Source organism: Rhynchophorus ferrugineus, unplaced genomic scaffold (genome assembly GCF_030347505.1).
Source record: "Rhynchophorus ferrugineus isolate W39M unplaced genomic scaffold, kcgeb_rfMv2 rfM4, whole genome shotgun sequence".
Classification (NCBI taxonomy): Eukaryota; Metazoa; Arthropoda; class Insecta; order Coleoptera; family Curculionidae; genus Rhynchophorus; species Rhynchophorus ferrugineus.
Window position 1 is genome coordinate 11,072,008 of NW_027472583.1, and position 26,071 is coordinate 11,098,078.

A 26,071-nucleotide genomic window follows, 5' to 3' on the forward strand; every position below is an offset into this window, starting at 1 on the left:
ACCTATCTAAAAGGAATATATGCATACAACTGAAAGATAAACATCATAATCAGCAGATGCTCAGATCTTCAAAAATAATTAATTATACAAATATAATGTTTTTTCAAAGAAAGCAAATTGAGGGGTTTGCAACTTTAAAATTATAACATGTAAAACTTAATTTTAAAACATTTGCACGCTATTTTAAGATAAATAAATCATAAATGGAAGTTCCTGATATTTTAATCCATCATCCTTGCTTACACATAATGCAGAACCATTTCTCGTTCCTGTTCATATTTCTATATATAAAAGGAATAAAAATGCTGTAGACCTGCGTTGCAAAGTATAATTATCGACACTTTTCAGACCGTGTATTAACATGTCAAAAGTCCCCGGCCTACCATACTAAAACACATTTTTTAACAAAATTAGTTTTTATTATTCAACATAATTCCCTTCAAGGTTGATACACTAATTATAGCGACCCTCCAACTTTTCGTTGCCATTTCTGTAGTACGATTTGTGCCAATAGGCCTCAGTTTCGGCGATCACCTCTTCATTCGTCCAAAATTTCTACCCAGCGAGCATTCTTTTGAGATCTAAGAATAGAAAATAGCCGCTGGTGGTTAGATCTGGAGAATATGATGGATGAGAAAGCAATTCGAAGCAAAATTCATGGATTTTTGCCGTCGTTTTCACTGACTTGTAACACGATACATTGTCTTTGTGAAGCAGCACTTTCTTTTTCTTAAAATGCGGCCGTTTTCGGGGATTTCGTCCTTCAAATAGTTCAATAACGCATATATGTAATAGTCGCTGTTGATGGTACTTACTTTTTCAATGTGGTCAATAAAAATTATTCCATGCGCATCCCATAATACAGACGCCATAGCGTTTTCCTACGCTTTGGAGCGGGTTCATCATGTGCAGTCTACCCGGGTGACTGTCAATTGGATTGGAGTGAAATGATAGAGAGATATTTCATCCGTTGTCATATATGGATACAAAAACTCGGGTTTATTATGCTTTATCATCTTCAAACACTGCTGCGAATCATGAACTGTTTTTTGGGCAAAAGTGCGCTCAAAATCGCGCTGCATCCACTTTGCACAGAACTTCTGTCATACCCAAATATTCGTAAATGATATGATATACATGTTCAGTTAATATCTTTAGAATATCTGCTATTTCATTCAATTTCAATTTACAGTCACTAAAAATCATTGTATAGTTTTTTCAATGTTTTCGTCGGTAACAAACTCTTTTGGGCGTCCACTGCTTTCACCGTCTTCGGTGCTCATTTCACCACGTGCAAAATTAGCATACCAATCCTTGATGGTTGATTTTTATGGGGTAGTGTCCGAAAACTCGGCGTTAAGCCAAGTTTTGCTTCAAGTGTAGTTTTTCCCTTCAAAGGGTAATATTTTATCAACACTCAAAATTCCTTTTTTCCATTTTTTTCACAGTAATCGTTGCCTCACTCAAGATTTTATAATTCACAAACTAGCGATCCGACCGCTGTCCACTTTCTAAACGTATCTTTTCTTTTCTAAGTAAAAAACATATGGATTTAATTCTAATAACACCATCTATGTATCAGGCTAGGGACTATTCTATTCACTTATTATAATGATTTGAAATCCATATCACAAGGAGAATAAGCGAGCTTAATGAAGATGAATGTAGAAAATCTCATCATAGAGATCGCTAATATCTGTTTAAAGTTATAAAACCGAGAACATCGCATTGAACTACTAACATATCATCAATATCCAATTTAAAATCATCGAGCAAACAAAAAACGAGCGCACTATTAATTATAGACCATTAAATAAATGCGCTTTTTGCATGAACATACACACATATCCACGCACACACACATTACTCGCCCCCCGGTCGTAGCCTGGTAATTTGGTTTTCGAGCGGCCGTAAAAAATGGAAGCGCAGAAAAATTATTTAACAAGTTCGGATTTTAAAAGGTTTTAAATGGATTTTGGCTTTATTTCGTTGGCGGTATTGCTCGTCCTAGGACGGGACGAAAGGTGGGGAATGGTACGGGTCGGTTATGGGGGAGGGCGAGGAGGGTATGGAGACAGTAAAACATTTTACTTCGCGAGATTGTACCGTAAAAATTTAACTCGCCTGCAAAAGGTGCTCTAAAAGTTACGACTTCTGTACTATAGTTTAAATTAATTATGCTTTATTATTGTGGGGTTGTATAAACCGTTTCAAAGTAGTAAAAAGTGTGACATATTATGTGTATGTTGAGTTGACGGTTCACAATGTCTAAAATACATAAATTCTCACTCACAGTCTCACAAATATAGAAGATATCATACAAATTATAAAAATTAATTTAAAGTAATTCAATTACTCGTTTGCTAGCAGAGTATCAGGGTAATAAATCAGGTAATAACCTTAGAGAGATAGCAGGTCAATTGAAAGGTCACCTACCTGACACATAGATGGCGCTACTAGAACATATGCTAAATCCATATGTTTTTTAGTCAGCCCTAACCCTCAAAAGATGCGTGTATAAATGTGACAGCTGTCGGATTATTAGTTTGTGAATTATAGCATTTTGAGTGAAGCAACTTTTGTTATTGTGAAAAAAATGGATAAAAAGGTATTTCGTGTGTTTCTAAAATATTGCACTTTGAAGGGAAAAAATTCAGTTGGAGTAAAAACTTGACTTAATGCCGAGTTTCTTCTTTCATCAAGGATTGGTATGCTCAGTTTAGACGTGGTGAAATGAGCACCGAAGATGATGAACGTAGTGGACGCTCAAATGAGGTTGTTACCGACGAAAACATTTAAAAAATCCGCAAAATGATTTTGAATCACCGTAAATTGAAATTGAATGAAATAGCTGATAGTCTAAAAATATCAACTGAACGTGTACATCATATTATTCACGAATATTTGGGTACAAGAAAACTTTGTGTAAAGTGGGTGCCGCGCGAGCTCACTTTTGTCAAGCGTAATAAACCCAAGTTTTTGCGTCCATATGTGACAATGGATGAAAGATGGCTCCATCATTTCACTATGAAGTTCAATCGACAGTCATTCGAGTGGACTGCATACGATAAACCCGTACCAAAGCGTGGGAAAACGCAACAGTCTGCTGACAAGTTGAAAAAGGAAGAACCATCAACAGCGACTATTACATAGCGTTATTAGGCCGTTTTAAGGACGAAATCGCCGAAAAAGGGCCGTTTTGAAGAAAAACAAAGTGCTGCTTCACCAAGACAATGCATCGTGTCACAAGTTACGAATTTGAATTGTTTCCTTATCCACCGTTTTCTCCAGATCTGACCCCCAGCGACTATTTCCTGTTCTTAGATCTCAAAACAATGCTCGCTGGAAAGAAATTTTCGTCGAATGAAGAGGTGAGTGCCGAAAGTGAGGCCTATTTTGAAGCAAAGGACAAATCCTACTACAAAAATGGTATCGAAAAGTTGGAGGGTCGCTATAATCAGTGGATGATCTTTGAAGGCAATTGTATTGAAAAAAAAATTTTGCCAAAAAAAAATAATTTTACTATGCTAGGCCAGGGACTTTTCAGTTGACCTGTTAGTTATTCATACTATTAAATATTAAGATGTTGCGGTTTTATTGTTTCATTGGAAATACTTCTAGATTGTTCTTCTTGTTAATATGTTGTATTTGCGATATATATTAATATGATATAATAAAATATTGAAATAATTGAAATAATTGAAATATTGATCAATAATTGAAAAATGATATAATATTGGACTCACCGAAAAGAGAGCGTTAACACTTGGAGCGGGTGACGAATCAAGATCACCTTAATGTCAACTTTATTCAAGATCAAATTTATGTATAAAAACAATGAGAAGTTCTTCGATATAGCCATAACTTAATAATACAATTATTCCAAAGAAAACTGTTAGTCTGAAAGGTATCCGTTGAAAACTTCAAAATGACACTGGGTCATTCTTAGCGAGAAGCTAATAAAAAGAAGTATCAAGACAAAATATGTGGATAGAGGAAAAAGAAAAGTTAGAATAATATTTGATTAGATTTTGTTAGCCACAATCTTTTTTAATAATTCAATGCAGTTATTTTATTATTCATATTAGAAACATGATTCCTGTGTGTATTCCTTTAGAAGATCAACAGTCATTACCATGGAGAAGTAAATCATAACGTTATTTTCAGCAGGATTAAATATCAGCTGTTAAAAAACTTGGGAGCTCTCACTTGTGGAATATTTAGTATTATAATAAGAAATGGCTTACAAAACATAAGTTAAGTTTTGAAAACACCACGTTAAAGAGTGAAATATTTCAAATTGTTATTTGGTAAATAGAAATTAAATGTTTAATTTTTGTTTTATTTAGGAATAAGGCTGAGAAAGGATATACCATAAATCAGATGGCCGGACGTTATTGACAGCATATTTTGTCTTGTTCCTTATCATCGCATATTTAGTTCAATCAAATTGATATGCGATTTAGCAAAGAATTATAATGAGCATGTAAATTCAGAAGAATATACAAGGAAGGACTCTTGAACATGTGAAAAAAAGCATTGTCTGCAATAACACCTGAAATAAATGAATAAATACCAACAGAATAAACACTAACAGACATACAAAAAAATACATCAACAATTATTTGTTTTTATTGGTGGGACCGTGTTAGAACCGTGTTAGATAAATTGGAAAACAACAGTTTAATTATTGATTTAAATAGTGACTCAGAAAGTGACGAAAGCGAATTTTAATTACTTTCTTTAGAATTCACTATCACTTTATACAATACATTCTTGGATATACAATTGTTAATTAGCTGGAATAGGCCCCAAGGGTAAACCACGACAAAAAAAACGGCTAAAGTCTACTCTAAGTCTTCCTCATAGGTGGTCTGGAAAAGAGTCCATATACCGTATACGGTTACGTTATTATGTTCGTATAGGTAGATATACCTCTAACCTCTAAAATAACAACCCTAAACTACATAGTAATGTGGCTGTATAATTAACTATAGTTTAAGTCCTTCGAAAATATAGATATAATATAACATTAAAATAAATTTGATTTCATTACATTATTTTTATTTCGATATATTCGATGTTCGTTGTTATATGTCAAAGCAAAACTAAAATAAAAGTCGTAAAAGTTAATGCGGCAACATTCAGACGTTTTGAGTTCATAAATTTTGATGACGCGAATTCACAATTTTATTGGATAGACTATATATGTATAAAATCGAAAACAAACATCTTTTTTTGAAACTTTACTACTTGTTAGTATTGTTTACATTATATGAAGCTGCTTTTTTAAGAATTGTATACGAAGTGTTCAAGTTCTAGTTCGTGATCTAGTTTATGTTGTTGTTATATTAAACAGCATATCTAGAAAGTATCTATGAATTTTTAATCCTGTTGCTGTTTACTTTTTATTGGTTGGTGAAAGAACGACAAAGATTTTGGTATCATTTCCAATATTTCATTTTTTATAAATAATGGATGTAAAAATGTAATGTTATAAAATTGCTCAATTATGAGTAAAGTAAAAGTTTCTGAAAACGTTTTTGGGTTCTCAGAATGGACATTATTGTTACATACATGTTAAATTTAAAAAGTCAGTTATGCTTTTACGAAAGAATAGCATCGTTTTATATCTGCATCACAATTTTTCGGCATACTGCTTAACTAAAATAACCCTGAACATATTTTCTCAATTAGAAAAATAACCAACAAAACTGATTTTTGTGCTCTGTGTGAAATTACTTTCCGATATATTATATGCATGTTCATATCCAAATATATTCATTCAATATTGAACCGGATACGGAAAAATAATTATTCTCAAAATATGCCCGGGTGTAACGTACTTGAAAGCAATACAAATTTTTCAATTTCATTTTGTTTATCAGAAAATATGATCTCCGGCGAAAGAAATATTATACGACACGGGAGTAAATAATTTCATATAACCAAAAAAATGTGATATCAAAAATATGAAAATGTCAAAATAATAAATTTATTATCAACGGAGAAATATATAGCATTATATTAGATATGAATAAATTATATTAAATAACGTGGTATATAATGTTAGGTCTTATAACATAAATACTAAACGAATATAATAAATTGCGGAACACGTAATTTTTTTTTCTTCATAGTATCAACGGTCTTTGAATTGTGTATAGCGAGAATATTTTGCCAATCAAGCACACTCTAGCATGATTGGTACCATCCCTGTTTATCAATTCTGTACGTTTTTATTAATAGCCTATTTTAATTGCATTACTTAGATAATAGAGTCTACTGAATAGCTTAGTCAGTTCTAGGCAGCTCAGGAAAATTATTTCCTTTCATCGCATTCTTTGAAATTACTACAGATTTTGGAAACGTTTCTGAAGCTTCTTCAAGCCTCAACCACGATCTTCTCCTCACATTATTGTCATGATTGATCCACTGTTGATCACCCGTAACCATTTCATTTCATTTCATCAATCATTAGTAAAAGGAAGCTAGCGCCGATGAGCTTTTCACTGATAATTCACACGGAATCCAATCGCGATTTTCAGATATAAAAACGCAAAATACTCCTATGACCAAAATGTCATTCTAGAACCATTTCATCAATTTTCTAGTAATAGTATGGCTTCATTTAAAAATCAGCTTTAAAACCAATATCGATATTTAAAAAAAAAACAATTTATAGTTTAAAATATGTATTTTATAGTTTCAACATTTATAACAAGTTATTAATACTTCCATTAAAGAGGAATTCGAAGAACTGTTGAAATATTATTTACGGATGCTGCTTCATCTGTTTCCGCACTGAATTTCTTGAAATCTGCTAACAGATATATCTCAAAAGCTATCAAATGTAATAAGTCGAGTGTATTGGTACTTTAATTTGCTAATATCGCCAAAACCAATCTATTCTTTTATTTTGAAGGTTCTCTTATAGTTCGAGGCTATATTGTCTCTAAAAAAATATGTTGGTGTTTTCTCACAAACATCTGCATCTACATCATTTAAAATATTACAATAAAAACATCTATATTCTATTTTACTGATTAAGAGGTAATCTAAGAATACAAACGTATATCCCAGACAATTGATCAATGATCAAAACATATATACGGTACAAAATATATTGTCTAACCTTCAGACACTGCAAGACTTCATATACATAGATCCAACTTGCTATTTATTCCCATTTAAACAAACGATATTCATCGAGCATCATCTTCATGATTTTTTCATTCTCTCCATAACTTTGACACATAATTTGGGAAATATACATTTTCATCAAGTGACATCTTGTATAGCATTGTTCTCCATGCGTCACATAATAATTTGTCACATAATAATATAACAAAAACACTTTAAATCGTCATTGCAATATTTTCTCTGTATTTTCACACCTTTCGAGGCACAATCATAACACGAAAACAAGTTCCAAATAATATTTCATGCAAGGTGATTAGCTAAGAGTAGTTGTAAGGGCGAGGTGATGCCACCATGCGTGAACTTGGAAATGATAACCAATCTTGACACACGGATTGAAGATCTGAGTTCAGGTCATCAAATATCGTTAATCATCCTCATCTGTTCGGGCCCAAAAATTGACGCGAATTTGTAAACTTTTGTATTACAATCCTTTAAACGTTAAAAAAGACCATCAGGCTTTTATAATAAATGACATGAAGTAATAAGGTTAATAGCATGAAGGAGAAAGTGGAAACGATACACCGCTTAAAGGAATTCCATCAATTAACCGTTGCCTTCTGAGCCAACGTTCAATCTTTCTTAATTAATCTCCGTTTTCGACTACTTCCGCCGCCATGGTCTGAAACTGCGAGTCCCGCTAATCCCGTCTTAAAGTGTACCGAGGAATATTCTTAGGCAATGCACCAAAGTGGATTAGCAAAAACACATTATGTAATCCGGCTGAACAACAAACCTGCGAGAGGGTCGTTACGTAATAGAATAATGAGGCGAGGCAAAAGTGCACATAGTTCTACGCTGATTAGAGAGCAAGAGCTCTTAAGAGGGTATTGCGCCATCTAACGTGTCAAATCTACATCGCAATTAACAAGAAACACCGTCGGTATTTTTATTAGAGTGTATTATGTCGTCGTATTTAGTCGAAAAGACACAGCGAGCGGCTTAATGGTCGGAAATATTTTATTCTGTACTGATTAAAAAGAATTTCCGACTTAATTGGTAGACCTGGAGGTAAACGAAGTAAGAGCAAAAGTAGGGACACCGAAATAATTGAAAAGAATTATAGGCTCATATAATATCATATATAAATAGAAACTTACAAAATATACATAAGTTAACTCAAATAAGTCAATACATAACTCAAAACTTGTCTTCTAGTGATTATTTTAAAGTTACAAGTACAACCAACAAAGTACAAGTAATAAAAGAAAATTTATAAAATCGCTATAAAAGGGAAGTAAAACCTCGGCAGAATTTGTACGAGATCTATTGAGCTGACAATGAATGGATTAATGAAGAAACGAAAACGAACAAATAAACAATTAAGCACAGTGAAGTCATTAGCTTATTAAGAATCAATCTATTAGAGAGTACATATACATTTATATCTATATACTAGCTGACCCGACAGACTTCGTCCTGTCAAAAAGATTTGTAATGTGGCAGTTTTTGTGCCTACGTATTTTAAAAAATTCTCCTGAACAGAACCATCACCCTGGTGATAGGGCGTTGTGAATAAAAAATAATTAAATAAAACATATATAAGGATTGAAAAGTAAGTAATCGCTTTATTGTTAATCATGTGAATCATAATTATTATTATTATTATCATTATATTGCTTTGTGGTATACGATGTTTTTTGTTTGATTACCTGGCGCATAGATAAACAAATCTGATGGTTTTCCAACACGGGAACAGGCAACATACAATTGACCATGTGAGAAACATGGGTTTTCTAGATTAATACCACAAACACTTAATGATTGCCCCTGGGACTTGTTTATAGTCATAGCAAAAGCAAGCCGTCAACATGTCTATAGGAAATTTGCCATTACCAATGTCAATGAGTTGTTTAGAGAATATGTTTCCAGATTGGTCATTTTGCAACTCGACACGCATATTCTTGCTTAAATGAAGTACTTTAACATGTTTCCACAAATTGGAGGACTTTAGACATGCATTGAGTTCATCAGCTGGCGTTGATCGTGGAATCACTGGCAATGTTTGACGAAAATCTCCTGCTAATAAAATCATTGCACCACCAAATCGGTTATTATTGCTACGTAGATCTTTTAAGGTTCTGTCTAAAGCCTCCAAAGATTTTTTATGTGCCATCGTGCATTCATCCCAAACAATCAATTTACATTGCTGCAAAACCTTTGCCATTGCAGAGTTCTTCGAAACGTTGCAGGTTAGAGTTTCATTGCTTTGCATATTTAATGGCAATTTTAGTGCTGAATGGGCTGTTCGACCACCTTCAAGCAAAGTTGCTGCGATTCCCGACGAAGCGAGTGCAAGTGCAATTTTATTTTGTGAGCGAATTGTTGCTAATATTAATGAAATAAAAAAAGTTTTTCCTGTACCACCAGGTGCATCTAAGAAATAAATCCCTCCAGTTTCATCATTTGTTACTTTCATAAGAGTTTCAAATACATACTTCTGTTGTTCATTTAACAGTGGAAGATTTGTTTGAATTTATTCTTTCAAAGCGTTGAGATCATACAGTCTTTCTCGATGCAACTCTTGGTTAAAAGCGTCATGCATTGGACGATTGGGCGCGGTCAGGCCTAATTGAATTAATAGTTTGTTTGACATTATCAAGCACATGTCCTCAATTGAAATCAATGCTTCATTGTAAATTTCTTCACTGATTTGTATATTTGGATTTCCCATTCTATTCCGTATTTGATACAAAATATCATCACACATATAATCTTTGTACTTCATCCACAAATCAATTGGGTTTGATGGGAAGCATGTAGATATGATTATAGAAAACAATGTTCGTATTTGATGAGTGTGTGATGATATTACAGCATCATTGAGAGTTTGATCCCAATGAGCGTCATTTTCAAGCAATTGCAAACGTTGACAGGCTTCTCTGTAGGATCCACACAATTCACCATCAACAGTTCGTAACTGTTGGAATAATGTTGGGCCACGTACATTGACTAATAGCAGTCGTAAATAAAAACATTCATCATTGCTTGGATGTACTGAATAAATCCGGCCAATCGCATCGGTGGAATATACATCTGTATATCCTGGAACTGGTTTTCCTTGTTTCCGTCGTATAAATCTCCTTGAGGATTGATTCCAGGTATAATATTTTGGCATTTCAGAATATAGCAATGTTTGTGCGAAATCATCGTTTTGGCATGTCTCAAAAAAACTGGTTAATGTAGTAGATGGTGGCTGAGCAGCTCTTTGTACTGCGTTCTGTGCTGTAAAATACACTCTTTGTCCATTTTCTAAATGCACAGCTAAGTGAACAACAGAAGGGTGTCTCTCATGAATAGGAAAAGAAAATATTCGCCAAACTGCTTCATTACTACTGACATAGCGGCCCATTTGGTATTGGGTAACTTCATCATTAGAATTCCCTGCACCAATTCCAATCACAGCCATATCACTCCCTTTGGTTACATATTTGCAAATGTATTTAATCGATTTCACTGAATGGCAAGATTCAACGTTGATGTGTGCTTTGAATGTCTTTGATAAAATGGGTGAATATGGAACAATCCAACGATTATCTATTTCAATATCTTGTTAATTTAATTTGACAATTGTTGATTTTCCATTGTCTGCTGTCGATCTGCGACGATACAATGGATAACCGTCATTACCAGTAATTGTTTCCGATATTAATGTCCGTGGATATCGTTTTGAACATTTACCATCCATCATACACGGTGAATTTTGATTAAGAGTTCCACAGGGACCATGTATCATGTTTTTGATAACTACCTCATGCAATCCAGGATCTACTTGTACATTAGGGATTTCAGCTGATATCACTGCATCAACTTCATTTGGCCTTATCTTTTCAACCAACCAAATCAAAATGTGTGCATGTGGCAATCCTCGTTTCTGCCACTCCACAGAATACATCCAGCAGCGTGTCTCACCAAACACATTATGTTTTACGATGAAATTCATTAAAGATTTCAACTTTTGTCTAAAGACTCTGGCTGTAATATCATGACGATCAATGGATGATTTCCCAGGTAATAACTCCTGCTTAATTTCTATCCATTGCGGATTGCATGTAAATGTGATGAACAAATCTGCTGTACCATAATGACGAACATACGACATGGCATCTTGAGCATATTCGTGCATATGCCGAGGGCTTCCGATGTATGTTGCTGGAAGAATAGTCATCCGACCGACATTCTGTGCATTTCCATCAGTATTAATCGCATCTCGAAGGTGAATATACTCTTCAGATCGGAGTTTGGTTTGATTCAACCTGATGAATGTTAATCTCTCCGTTTCAATTTTAACATACATGTCATCAACATATTTGTGATATAATCGCCGACATTTCAATATGTGATTATCTGCATTTTCCCGAATCATTAGGCGGTATGAATAATAGTTCATTGAACTGACTTTTTTGTTGGTTTCAGAACCTGTAAACAGATTTTGTTTTAATAACATTCAAATATAAAATTAAAATACATAATATAGTGACTGAGATATTATCGCCATAGCTAAACTAATATTTTAGTTACCTGTAATGGGATTTATCATTTTTATTGATAAATCGTAGCCATCTTCACCTTGCCAAAATATAATGGGATATTGCAGTGCATCATATGAGCGGTGTGTTTCCTTTATAGGTTGTAATTGAAAATTCCGACGATGTAAAACAATATCACGGGATTCCAAGTTTTCTCCAACTACAACGATAGCAACTTCATCAATAGTTGGTGCATTAAAACGTCTTGTATGTTGACCTGCAGGTGTTTTATCAGCTCTGATTACAATTTTGTGATTATCGGATGGCATCAGATCCAGGGCAGTTTTAAACAATATAATCAATTGATTGTGTTGATGAAATAAAGTTTGTAATTGTTCTACAATAGACCTTTTTACTAAATTGTTATGTGCACAACGCAGATCAATTTCTTGTGGTGAATTGCCCATAAAATAAATTTGCAGGAATTTGTTGTCGCTATCTGACACTGGTAACAGTGAACCTGCTCTGTGATATATTTGCCCTTGTATCTGTAAATAAAAAAAATATTATGGTGTGGTATAAATTAATGGATTGTCAATGATCAAACTTAAATAATATTTGATCTTAAAAAGTATATATTTAGTTTTAACTAATATCTATCAAATATAAAATATAATAAAAGTGTCACTGAAACTGAATCACCATATAATATGATGACTAAGTGATATATTTCGTAATGATTAAGAAATTGAAGATTAGTAACACATCTTAACTTTGGTGACAGAAAATTTTGTTCGCTAAAATAATTATGAGTAACTGCTATAATACATACCTTGAAAGTTGGCATAAAATTTTCCCGAACTGCATTTGTTGCCCCAAATGAAGTCATTTGAAAGCAATTGTTATATTGTTGAATATGTGTCAAAAAGTGTATAGAATCTGTTCCTATTCCTGAAACCAATGAGTACAATGGTTCTGGTGGTGGATCCAATTGTATCAATTTCACTTTACCATTTGCGCAACACAATCCATTGGCTTCGTTTTTGTATTTTAATGCCTTACAGTGTGAGCAAACCAAGTTCATAGAACCAATAACAACACATTGGTAGTTACTGTAGTCAATTGACACATCGTAACTGAAAGCAGCTGGATTCAAACTTGCGCGATTATTAGTTGAATGTCGCGCTCGCGCTTCACGCGTTTGTGATATCCGAATTCTTTCACGTTCATTTCCGTCGTCACGTTCTTGTGCAGTACGATTAGATCGGTAATTAGCTTGGTTTATAGCATTTCTGGTTCTTCTACCTAAATTGCTTCGTCTTATAGGAGGCATATCAAATATAAATTATTTTTTCACTAATCACGAACTAAACAAACACTAACTAACTAAACACTCTGCACAAAACACGATATACGAATTTGTTTCGTGTATCACTTGACAATTCATCTGTCATCTGTCAAAAGTCATCTGTAACAGACAACTTTTTTTTTTAAATTTGATATGACTTGAACTCAAATCCTTTTAAGCCGTACGAATTGTTTTATTTATTTAAAATTTGAATTAAATTTTAAACAAATAAAAACTTTTAAATAAATAAAACAATTCGTACGGATTAAAAGGATTTGAGTTCAAGTCATATCAAATTTAAAAAAAAAAAGTTGTCTGTTACAGATGACTTTTGACAGATGACAGATGAATTGTCAACTGATACACGAAACAAATTCAAACAAAAAGGGCTATTTTTAGGGTTTTTCCAGCAATAATTCTAATTTTTCTCGCCGTAAAAACCATCCCTGAACTTCAACGAACATTTTAAAAAAAGATTTGGCCAAATTGGTCCAGGCGTTGTTGAGTTATGCGCTTAGGAACATATTTTGCGATTCATTTTTATATATAAGATAAGTTTCATTGTCTCTTGCATTTTCAGTACTCATAAAAAAAATACGAATCTGTTCATATTACTTTACAAAATTAAATACATAGTTCACGTTTAGATGCAGTGTGGAAATTCAAAAGTTGCCTCCATGCTCTTGGGTCAATTAAATCAGCTAGGTCATAAGATTCATATTGATTGAAAAAGAAAAAAGTGTTGATTTTAAATTTCCCTTCATTCTGCACATTCAAATTAGTAAAACTCAAATTACTGCACATTCAAATTAGTAAAAAGGTATTTTCAACTGTATTCTTAGATGTAACCCAAACCTTGTTCATAAGCCACAGAAAATGTTGCCGAAGTAACACACCGAACTATTAAAATATTACATTACATATTATTAAGAGGCTTACCTAAAATAAAAGAAGCTACAGCAGATATACCATAGGAAAATGTATTGGAACCAATTCTTTACCTACCCTATCTATTTACGAATTCTTTACTCTTTTTGCTTAAAATATCACGATGCCTACATTTGTTGAAAATAATCCCATTCTTGCTGTCGAAGATAATAGCGAAGAAACCTCACGAATATTACAACAGGCAAGTGATTATATAAATAAACTGACCGAAACCTGGAAAATAAAAATTAACGAAAGAAAATATATGGATATAGAGCTTACATATAATCCCATAAATCCACCGCACAAGTAACAATAACAATAAATAATACCATCATTCCATATAGCAACAACGCTAAGTATCTCGGAAACATATAAAATATAACCTATGCAAAACATATAAACCAAAAGTGGAAAGAGAAAGTAGTGGAGTTGAAATGTAGGAAAATATATTAGTTAATTGAAAGAAAATCACTGTTATCAGTACATAATAAATTGCTATTATACAAGCAAGTATTGATACCTATATGGTAGTTACATAGAGAATTTAGTTATGGAAATGTTTACTACAGGATACCACATGATTGATTACTTATACCGAGACCTTCATATGCCGACTGTCACTCTGAAAATCAAGAGAATCGCAAGGAGGCATCACGGATTCAGATCAACACCAGAACAGGACAAAGACTCAAAAGACCCAAACCATTATCTTGTGTATATGTAGTTCTATGTAGTATAAAGGGATTTCTTCAATATGAAAACAGCAGTGTTATAATACATAAACATTATTGCAGACTACAAATACACAAACAAAATGAATTATAAATAAACATATCAGTATGCATTTTCCAAATTAAAATTAAATTAGACTATTTAATGAAAGCTAAAAATTAAGAGTAACATTTATATACTATACAAATTATTGTGGTTTGTTTCGCTTCAATCATCTGATTTCCTGCACGTTGTATTATTGTATTATTGTTCCCATTTTGCGTTGATTTAGTAACCATATTTCATCTTTCAATGTGAAACCTTGCATAATTTCGCAGATCAATTTAATTCCGAAGCCGTTGTACACTTATTCATTGATTACGTAGTGGTGAAGGAGGGAAAATGTTATGTATCATAAAAAAATTATGAGGAACGAAATAGGTATGTATGACCTAATTAACCGGGACAGCGTAAGGTAGAAAATTAGTCCTACTTTAAATATACACTACACGTTAACACGAATGACCAATTAGCAAGCAAGAAATCCGAAACCAATTTATCAGAAACGCCCGCTTAAATCAAGGTGCAGCGCCAGCTCTACCCGCTCCGGAAATAAAACCTAAAACGCGGAAAAAAAGAAACGTAAAAAAATGTACATTCGAATTTCCTGTAGAGATGTCGCAGTGGAAGTTGCAAACGGCCCTCTGGCGGCTGTTATACGAAACGGACGCGATCAGGATTTAAATGCGTTCCCTCGTTGCCAAATAGGGCAACGGGATGGGGTGTACAGTTCAGAGAGGAGGGGGGTTTAAATAGTTTACCGCTGTAGGGGAACATGAAATATATCTTTACATGGTGTGTAGAAAAAGTATCAAACTAATTTAATTTAAACTTAACGATCTTGGAAAACTCAAAATCAAACTTGTTTATTTTATAAACTCGGACGGTCTATTGGAATAATCCAAGGTGTTTTAAATAAAAAAATAAAATATAACATGTCCCCAAGCAGTACCACCATGTACGCTTTAGACAAAACTATCGTTTAGTAAGTGAAAAAATTTGTAATCTGTATATGTCTGTCGGTATATGAAAAATGTAACTCCCCCGTTTGGAGCCAGTGTGCCAACTTGGAGGAACCATCAGTTCTTGTAATGCACAATGCAACATGTCATAGTACGCTGGTGGAGAAATTCCCAACAAATTCATCAATAAAGACTGCAGTTAAAGAATAGATTAAAGTACATAAAATAAGTTTCGAGGAATGACCGTAAATTGAAACTGAATGAAATAGCAGACACTCTATAAATATCAACTGAACCTGTACATCATATAATTCACAAATATTTGGGTATGAGAAAGCTCTGTGCAAACTGATGTGACTATATGTAACAACAGATGAAACATGGCTCCATTATTTCACTCCGAAGTCCAATCGACAGTCATCCGAGTGGATTGCACACGACGAAACCGCTCCAAAGCGTGGGAAAACGTAACAGTCGGGTGGCAAGTTTATGGCGTCTGTATTTTGGGATGCGCATAAAATAATTTTCATTGACCTTGAACCAAGAAAGGCTATCAATAGCGACTATTACATAGCATTATTGGACCATTTGAAAGAATAAATCGTGTCACAAGTCAGTGAAAACTATGGCAACAATCCATGAATTGGGCTTCAAATTGCTTCCTCATCCACCGTGTTCTACATATCTGGCCCCCAGGGACTATTTCCTCTTCTCAGATCTCAAAAAACTGCTCGCTGAAAAGAAATTTTCGTCGAATGAAGAGGTGACCGCCGAAACTGAGGTCTGCTTTGAAGCAAAGGTCAAATCGTACTACACAAATGGTATCGAAAAGTGATCAGTGTATCACCCTTGAAGAAAAATATGTTGAAAAAAGATTATTTTGCCAAAAATCCATGATTTACTATGGTAGGCCGAGGACTTTTCAATTGACCTGTTATGTTAGTTTTTTTGAGATGAAAACGTAAAATTATTATTATACAGTAATTTTTACATTAATGAGTATTCGTCTTATAGCGAACAAAAAATTGATGGATTTAAAAGTAGTTACAGAGCGTCACCATGTATAATATCCGATGCAAAGCGGAGAACGTGGGAAGTGGAGGGATGGGGACCCGGAATGCCAGGGGTGACGACCTTGACTGGGGGGCGTGACGAGAGGCCTTGCCCTAATCGCAGAGACTGGATGAATAAGTATACGTGTCTGGATAGAGCAAGGGCGACACGAGAATCTCTTATGGATTGAGGCTGGTTCGATTTCACGGTTCTTGGCAGCCGGAGGATTGTGCTTTTTCTCCGCATGCTTGTTCGCTTAATATCATTTCTGTACGTCTTACTTCCCGAATAAATAAATAATAAATAAAATCCGCCTCGTCTTCTTACGGCTCAGTGATCTTCAAACAAAAAATCCCATCATATCTGGGGAATAAATCAAAACTACTTACGAATGGTAAAACATAATGGGGAACATAATTAGGGATAAAGAAAAGCTGCAATTAATTTAAAACATTGTTTTGGAGATCTAAAAACGTTTGTTTTTTTATCCAATTATATTCTGATATCATGGTAATTTAATGCTATATATATATATATATATATATATATATATATATATATATATTATAAATATTCTTTTTTTATTCAAAAGAGTGCACGTCCGTGATAGTCTCATTGGAACCAAGTTAGGGGAGAAATCGAGGGAAAACCTCAAATTTCAAAAGCATATACAATGTTTTCACATATTTTTTTATATAAAACAATCAGATATATGTATAATATGTATATGATATTTGTATAATATTATTGTAGAACTGATGTGTCGAAAATTCGGAAGTAATTCAGTGTAACAGTTTGCTTTTTAAGTACTAAAATATTAGACGCCGTAGAAACGATACAGGCAACTTATTCAATGGTGTAATGGTCAGAAAGTTGAGCTCACATGCGGAGGTCACTGATTCGATTTCCAAGAGAATGTGAACTTTTTTCTAGTTTAATTGAAACATTTGTTAAAACACCTTTTAGACCAGCTATAGATAGTGGAAGTCAGGGCATGAAACGTTCCTTATTTTCAACCGTTTGTTCTATATTCCTAGTTTTCCTCATACGGACTGTACTTCTTGGGCCATCCACTATAATACTTAATAAAATAACTGCGTAATTTATTGAGTAAATATCTAACACTAAAAAGTAAAAAATGATATATTTTAAAGAAAAAAATTAAGCCGACTTCAAAAAATTAATTAATTATTTACTAAGGAATTAAGGAACTAACTAAAAAGTAAAAAATAATCAAACTTAGCTTTTCAACAAAAAAAAAACGTTTTAAAATAAAATATGAATATAATAATCGTTGTAATAACTAAATCAAAATAAACAAGAAGCTTATTTAACCTATATACTACACGTATTTCATATTCTACAATATACACATAATTTAACTTTATACCTACCTAAATCTGTTTACCTATTTACAATATTATTTTAACTACTACCAACTGATCAGTGTGAAGTTGGTGCCGAGCCTAAACAATACAGAAATAATAATATAATTATGTGACACATACACAAAATTAAATTACGAACATAACAAATCTAATATGTTGCTCGGTACTGACTTCAAAGTGATTGTAGTTGGTTGTAGTTAAATTTAGGACATCAGCAGGTACAATGCGAAGTATCCATAGGTAGGCTCATATACGATGTTATCAGAATAGCGCAATCTATATCCTTAACTATATATCTAACATTCGTAATAGTACCGATTACCTACAACTACAAAGAAAAATAGTTATAATACTCTAAATTAATTAAAAATAATTGGATTATGTAAATTTTTTGGCCATGCCTAAGGCAATTCTACAAGAGGATGTCCCATCGATACCAAAAATTGGTAGTTATATGGAGCCAGGTATGAAGAATACGACGTGTGCAATAAAACTTCCCGTACAAATGATTTCAGCACTTCTTTGTTAAATTTTACTGTATGAGACGGTAAATTGTTATGCTGCAAAATCACTTTATCATATATTTAACTGCACTGTGAATGTTTTTCAATCAATGCAAAATTCAAGTTCATCATTTATGGTCGGTATCAACAGTTAACTGTTTGTCCAGGATTCAACAGTTCATAATATATGATACCAAACTGGTCACAGTCCTTGCAGTCCGTGGACCGACTTGATAACCATAACCTTTTTCGCTTGGGATTTTCGAAATTAATCCAATTTTGTAGCCCATTACAATTTAATGCAGAAATTACTTCCACAAAAGAAAAACAATAAAAAAATTGTAAATATATAATGGTGTTTTAGCGGAATGTAACTTGTGTAGTTTTGAGGTTATGTCAGCAGAATAAAATGACGTATCTACCAAATCATAACATCACATAGTGATGGCTAGCGAAATCTATTACAAATACCGGAAATTAAATACCGGCACACCTGCTATATTGAGCCAGTAGCTCTCATTTTATGAAAATTTAGTGACGCTTTTCAGTAAGTTTCTAAGTAAATGACTAAATAAAGTCCTAGAACATTTTTACAGTTGAACTGTTTTATTTAGTCTTTCTTCTACATACTAATTTTTTTCTTTCTATTCAGATTTTGGAATTCTGAAAAAAAACAGAGATTGAAACGTTCTTACGGTCGATGTTTGTTTCCATTTCTTCTACATCATAACCTTCCTTTCTATTCAAATTCCAAAATTCTAAAAAAACGGCATTTGAGCCTAGTTTACCCACGGCTCGAATTAACATTATTAAAACGCGCCATGACATTTCCAGGAAATACCATTTTCGTAGTTATATATCAAATACTCAGACACTTATTTCGTATAATTTTAAGACGAAATACATTGTAAACGTCCATAAATCATATCACAACAACACAGTCAGCAATTTTTCAACGAAACTATAAAAATTAATATATCATACTACATTAATATGTATTAAGGACCGTTTCATTTCCGTCGAGTTCGTAGGTTTAGAATTAGATATAAAAAGCAAACGGACGCGAAAAATGAACGATTCCATCGTCTAGGGTTCGCTACTCGATGTGTCGCAGGATCTGACATTGCCCTTGGTAAGTATTAATGCAAAAAATAGGCCAGATAAGCGGAACGAAGGCTGAAAATAACATGCTCGCAGTAATACGTGACTTTAACAAGTTATCCCCCCGGATTTTAATTACGGAAAGGCCGACGTGGCTTCGCATTTTTTAAAAATTAAGTCGACATTTTATTACGTTCTTTGCTGACGATAGGGGGCGGCTCCGGTTTTCTGAAATGGGGTACGGTGTACTCTAAATAAATTCGTTATTAGGCGAGAGAGCTAAAACGACCTGAGAAAAATACTAACCGTCCTTTCTTCGTTATAATGCGGCCATACTAAACAAGTATCTTTTTTTACGATTCATCTTGACACCAGTTTATTTTAAGTGAAATAACTCCAAAATATATTCAAGGAATTTGAACACAATCATAATGCCAAATCGAGACATCGACTCGGAACTCGAAGTGAAGCATCCATTTCCTAACAGTAAAACCAAAGTCTATCAACGCTGTTCTAATATTTCAGCTTTCATAACAATGCAAGCAAAGCAAAATTTATGTTTATATCATGTCAATACACGAATCAATGGCATTCTGAATGAAATTAATTCTACAACGTCTTCTTTTAACTTAACTTAAATAATAGGTTTTCTTAGAGATAGCAAAATAAGTATTTGTTTCAGTGACGACCTCTTTTTTGGACACAAATCTCTTAATAACCAGCCATTCTTTCAATTTCATTTGGAAATAGAAAATAGTCGCAGGGTACTAGATTTGGATGGAATAGTAGTTCGTAAGTCAATATATGAATTATCCCCATGGTAAACTGCTGGTGTGCATCGGTGCATCATTTTGATACACATATACTTCCTTCTTAAGAAGCTCTGAAAACATTAGCTGGTCATCTTTTTACCCTTGTCAAGATAATCGATATGACCGACTTGCGCTTCTTTGGGGCATGTTTACTCAGAAACTTACTGTTGCGACTGTTTCCGGTCTTTTATGATGTTTGTTTCAAAATAGTGCAAGGATTCATTCAGAAAAAGGCACTGATTTATTAATTTTTTTATCTTCTCAGTTCTGTATCCTGCAATCTGTCTCGAACTAATAAACTAATAAGTTACTATATTGTCCAACTTCTAAACTGTTTCTTTGTTGTAATTTTCATTTTTATGCGAGAGCTTCCGCCTTGGGTTTCCACTTCTTTACGCAGATCTGTTATGAACTGTAATCTGTTTATTTAGTACAATTGAGTTATATTCGATGTTCATTCAAGGAAATCTGCTGTCATGATTTTGAATCCAGTAATAAATAACAGCCTGGATGACTGAAAAAGTTCGATGACAATGATGTTGGCAAAAATATGGCAAACATTTTTAGAAAACATATTTTTCAGTTAATATCTTTTTAAAGTTAAAAATGATCAGAATACACGCAAGTACTCAATATAAACTAGAATTCAGAAAACACTCATAGTTCTTATAGTGAACGTACGTAGAAACTAAAACCGCATGATATAAAAGAAGAAAGTACTGTCCAAAGAAAGATACTTTGCGATTTGCGAAGTCTTGCTTAAGTAATAATGAAACAAATTGTTTCTACGGTTAAATTAGTGTATTTTAGTAAACAATAGCATCGTTCGTCTAGTACGTCATTGATAAAACTTTCACAAGCTACGGCAATATTCCTTTTTACAGTGCTTTTGACGTCATATTTAAAAAAATATGAATAGATCTAGAGTATTGTTAATTCATTGCATGATCGAACAAGTCGCCACTTATTTTCATTAAAATAAAATATTTAGCCAAGCTGAAAAGGGTATTGGCATCCTGATTAGAGACAACAAAAATAAATTATACCGGCTTGGATGGTGCAGTTGTCAAGGCGACAGTCTCCCTTAATTTGCGATAGTGGCGGGTTAGAATACTGCTGGGGCATGGTTGCAAATTTATGTTTATGATTTTTTTATAATTGTGATTGTTTATAAGGAAAGAAATGTAAATCCAGAAATGCCAGTAGACAAGCTGGGTAAGAACGGATGTCTTCTGACATCTTTTCAAACATGGTCACTCGCCAGTCGGTAGGCTTCATGGTGAGGGCCGTGGCTAGAAGGCCATGTTAAGCACTAGATCTAGTCTTAAAAACCCTAGTTTGTAAAAAAGGAATACAAAATATAACAAAAATATCTTGCTGTAACGCTATATATCATATTATATATATAGAAGTTGACGTCAATGTAAAATACTAATTAAATTTCAAAAAGGAACTAAATAAAAATATGAATGAATTCAAGGCAAGCCCCCGTAACGTTTTTATAGTAACTTTGTCGGTCTTTTTTTGTCCGGAAAATAATTGAAGATGGAGTCTTCGAACCCCGTCCGAATTGAAAAAATAGCGCCATTTTAAATAAATTTGTCGACGGGAGGGGAAAGCTCAAACGGGCTGTGAAGATACTCGGCCTTTTTTTATCCAACCTCCATAAAACACGCCGGCGTCGAGACATAAAACGTATCTCTTTACTCCAACCCGTTAAGATTTACTTTCAAAGCACTTTTTGCAGCAATCGAGATCATCACGACGATAGTGCCTAAATAAAATTTAATAAAACCATTTTTAAAACTCACTGAACATCTGTTCATAACATAAATTTCCGCGTATCTTTGGAGATAATCCCTACAATATTTTCCAGCACAAATCTATATAAATAAAAATGGTGCTACTTTGTTAGTATTAGAACAAAAGTGGTCTAGTAGAAAAGATCTAGATAAACCAATTCGCCTCAGTTAATTAATAGTTATAGTAAATAGTTAATTAATAAATTGATAGTAAATTGATAGTAAGTCTAGTAAGTGTTTTACTATTTACAACTAAATCGTCAGCTGAGGGCCATCAAGACAGATTGAAGTAGTAGAAGCCTACAAGTTTACCAACGACGATGAGAGAACAAGTTTATTAACAATAATGAAACGTGGTTTATAGTGAAATAATCATGGTAATACATGTAAGCACCCAGTAAACGCCAAAAAATATATATAACATTATAAAACCCTTCTGAATCCGAGGTTATTACTTAGTTATCCCGCCAATCCAATTCAATATGGTATTTGCTATTCTATCAATTCCATATTTTATTCTAGTTTGTCATTAATAACTAAATAAAAAATCAATATTTTAAAGTTTACCTCCGGATTATGCCAACACAAACTACAGCCAGGCAGAAAACATTGATGTATGTAAATCCTTTTTCGTAAGTGGCTGGGACTTAAGCTGGCTTTCTACATTGACGCTAACATGTAGTAAAAGGGCAAAAAATATACGAGATACGCGATACGAAAGCTAAAAATAATAAGGCCGATATAATACCTAATTTAGTAATTTATTCAGCTAGGTTTTAATTATAAATACGTCTTTGTGATACTTAAGACAGTATAAGACTATACATTATTTATTAGTAGAAAGTATAATATTAGATGATTCAATGTCTTCTCATCATTATACGATAATGAAAATATTTTACATCATTTTTGAAATTGGTCCCATCTTTCTGGCAACATGTCGATACTGTATCGAAAGAAATATTTTGGTTTGGTCACTGTAGACACTCTAGACAATTAGTAATCACAAGGTACAACTTCTCCCATTAGAACGTCCTATATTAAGAACTCTCTATTAGAGCTACAACAATGTAACCTTCACAAATGTTGCATCTTGCGGCCAAGCGTTATTATGCTCTGGATATATTTGCATATGTTACTCTTTATTGCAGATCATTCAATTTGCTCAATTGAGATTGGAAAACATCTGCAATAACGGTTTCATTCGGTTTTAACAGCTTGCTAATCCCACCATATCTATAACAACACTTAACCATGCCTGACCATGCCTCCTATTCGTGATAAGTCATGAGGTCAAGCTCGAGAAGTCTAGATAGAAAGACCCATATAAAAGATCGCCTTGGTTCACTTGAAATCGTGAGCTGTGAACAACCAGGGCGCAAAGGAATTTAGCAAAAAAAGGGTCCAACAGCAGTTCTTTATTAGAGCTATCGAAGAAGTGGTAGTCGAAGAGTCATTATGTTAACACCTATTTTCGTCAGTCACGACACAATACATCAAAAAAGAAAACAATTAGTTCATTGTCTAATGTATCTTTCATTAATTCAAGTAAAGTTTAAGTAAAATATACAGTGACAAACCACTAAAATAATTTCAATTATTAGGGTAATTACATAATTTAATAACATCATATCAAACTATTTATCAAATTCCATAAGAAAATGTTAAGAACTCTTTTGTTATCTAAACTTTATATTTTTGGATGTACTGAATCCGAATATCACTTGTTTTTAAACGAACGAATATCGACGATACGCATATTTTTATCTACTATACGTTCTAGCACACACTAAATCCATTTCGTTTTCCACTCTGCGAGGCTCCTCTCTATATATTTCCGCTTGTGGAAAGGTATCTCCGAAGCGCCTAGCAATAGTCTGATGTCATTAATACGCTCTACGTTGCTCTACTTTCACATGTCCCAAATTGTACAAAAGGTAGTCGAGGTGGGAATAAAGAAAATGTATTTTTAAACTCATTAGATCTTGAAGTGTAGTATTAATTAGTTTTAGTATTCTTTTAATGATGTGTTTTAGTTAGGTTCTTATCTAGTTATGATTTTCTGAAAATATCTCTATGATATCCTTAAAAATAATCTACCCTTCTTTTTGAGGATCTGTCATCGCCGTTATGAATTGTAGGTAAGTCATAAGCTGTTTAATATTTATTTCCAGAAAATCACATTTGTTGTTGAAAGGCCTGGAAGCTTTAAAACTATGAATTTGAATCAATCTCCATATTTGGGAGTGATTTTAAAAATAGTTTTATCAAACCCAAGCTTATATGCAGAGATGATAAAAGAACTTTATATGGACATGCCAATTTTGCTAGGAAGAAGTTATATTGTCCAACTCTAGGTTCAGTGATTTGCTCAGTCTCATGGACAGAAGAAGCATGAGAAAATGGTAAACACAGATTGTTGTTGGTAAGTTATGAAAACATAAATGTTCTGGAATATTTTCCATTTTATTTTCGTTTTCGCCATACCATACCATAATATATAAAAATCAGAAAATATTCAGGCAGCGTTTTTGTTGTAGAGATATTTTATCCTAGCTCTGACATGTTTCTGTTCATTTGGTAATCTGACTGGATCTGGCTTTCTGCACTAATTAAATTGAACGACTTTTAAATACTAAAATTCGTAGCCTCTAAATTTTTATTATCGCTCGTTAATTGTTGAAATTCCTCAATAATCGTTTATATTAACTAAGGGAACTTTGATGCCTCATCATTATCAAATTTTTATTTATAAAATAAGAAATAAATTTATTAATATACCAAGAGATTTTTTTTCAGCCTTGTTAAATGAAATGGAGTTTATTTCCGTAGAGCTATATTTAATATCACAAAAAATGTAAAAATAGGAAAGAAATATATGTATATATTAAATACAACTTCCTGAAATACTTGCAATTATACAGCAGACAGGTAAAAAAATAGGCGTGAGAAAATAGAGACTACAAAGCTGAAAATAACACGCCTTGCTAGGATACGTGACTTTTAACAAGTTATCCTACTGGATGTTGCTAACGAACATCCTACAAATACTTTTTTTATTACAAAGCTGAAAATTTATTATAGCAGGCGGGTGGTGGTTTAGAGCACAAGATGTTGTAACATGAAAAAAGTCCAACGCCAGATAGGCACGTGTGATTTTTTGTTGTATACGAAAAAGAAGCGCTAATATAAAAATATCAAAGTTACGTTTTTATTACTTAAGTTTATTTGCCAAAAATCTTATTTTAATCTGATATTACGAGAGCAATATTACCAAGAAATATTTATTTATGTTTGGTATTTACAGAATATTGTTAATTTAGTGAACCAGTGGACTATTAGCTATACTTTCACCGTCTACTGATTTATTCTGATTGAAGTGAATTGAATAAAATTGAAATAAATTTTAAAAATTCCAAATGATATTTACTCATGACAAAACCCGAATAAAATACAAAATAATGTGTATTGGTGATGAAAATGGCTAGATAATGTTAAAATTTTGTATTACCCAATCAGTGAGCTCTTCTTTTGTTTAACGCGAACCTGATTACAGAACATATAAAAAAATATCTTATTGAAGATATTTACTACTAGCTTGTTCAATAATGTCTATCGTTTGATAAGAAAATCACGCTGAAGTTTAGTATTGTTTAAAATGCCTAAGAAATATATATTATTATTTAAAAAATCTCCCTGAACTTCACTACTCTTAATTCATTTCATTTATTA

General features: G+C 33.1%; 2 protein-coding genes across 3 annotated transcripts in view; both read right to left on the reverse strand.

Annotated features, from left to right (window-relative positions):
- LOC143196071 (nephrin) overlaps window positions 1-26,071 on the reverse strand; it is a 568,267-nt gene that overhangs the window by 494,384 nt on the left and 47,812 nt on the right. The window lies entirely within an intron of this gene.
- Window positions 8,753-13,128, reverse strand: LOC143195347 (uncharacterized). Of its 2 annotated transcripts, XM_076402405.1 has the most exons (4): window positions 12,502-13,106; window positions 11,947-12,217; window positions 11,722-11,889; window positions 10,707-11,619 (listed from the first exon to the last, which is right to left on the reverse strand). In XM_076402405.1, the coding sequence occupies exons 1-4, from the start codon at window positions 13,000-13,002 to the stop codon at window positions 10,754-10,756; spliced, it is 1,806 nt and encodes a 601-aa protein (XP_076258520.1). In that variant the 5' UTR covers window positions 13,003-13,106; the 3' UTR covers window positions 10,707-10,753. The 2 variants fall into 2 exon arrangements, with proteins under 2 accessions (XP_076258519.1, XP_076258520.1); XM_076402404.1 differs by having other exon boundaries at window positions 8,753-11,619; window positions 11,722-12,217; window positions 12,502-13,128.

What these genes read in the sequence shown, in the direction of transcription:
- LOC143195347 (XM_076402404.1), bottom strand. Translation starts at nt 13,002, where the DNA reads ATGCCTCCTATAAGACGAAGCAATTTAGGTAGAAGAACCAGAAATGCT. An exon ending in ATTTTATGCCAACTTTCAAG is followed by an intron (nt 12,218 to 12,501) that starts GTATGTATTATA and finishes TTTTATTTACAG; the next exon opens with ATACAAGGGCAAATATATCA. An exon ending in AATGATAAATCCCATTACAG is followed by an intron (nt 11,620 to 11,721) that starts GTAACTAAAATA and finishes ATCTGTTTACAG; the next exon opens with GTTCTGAAACCAACAAAAAA.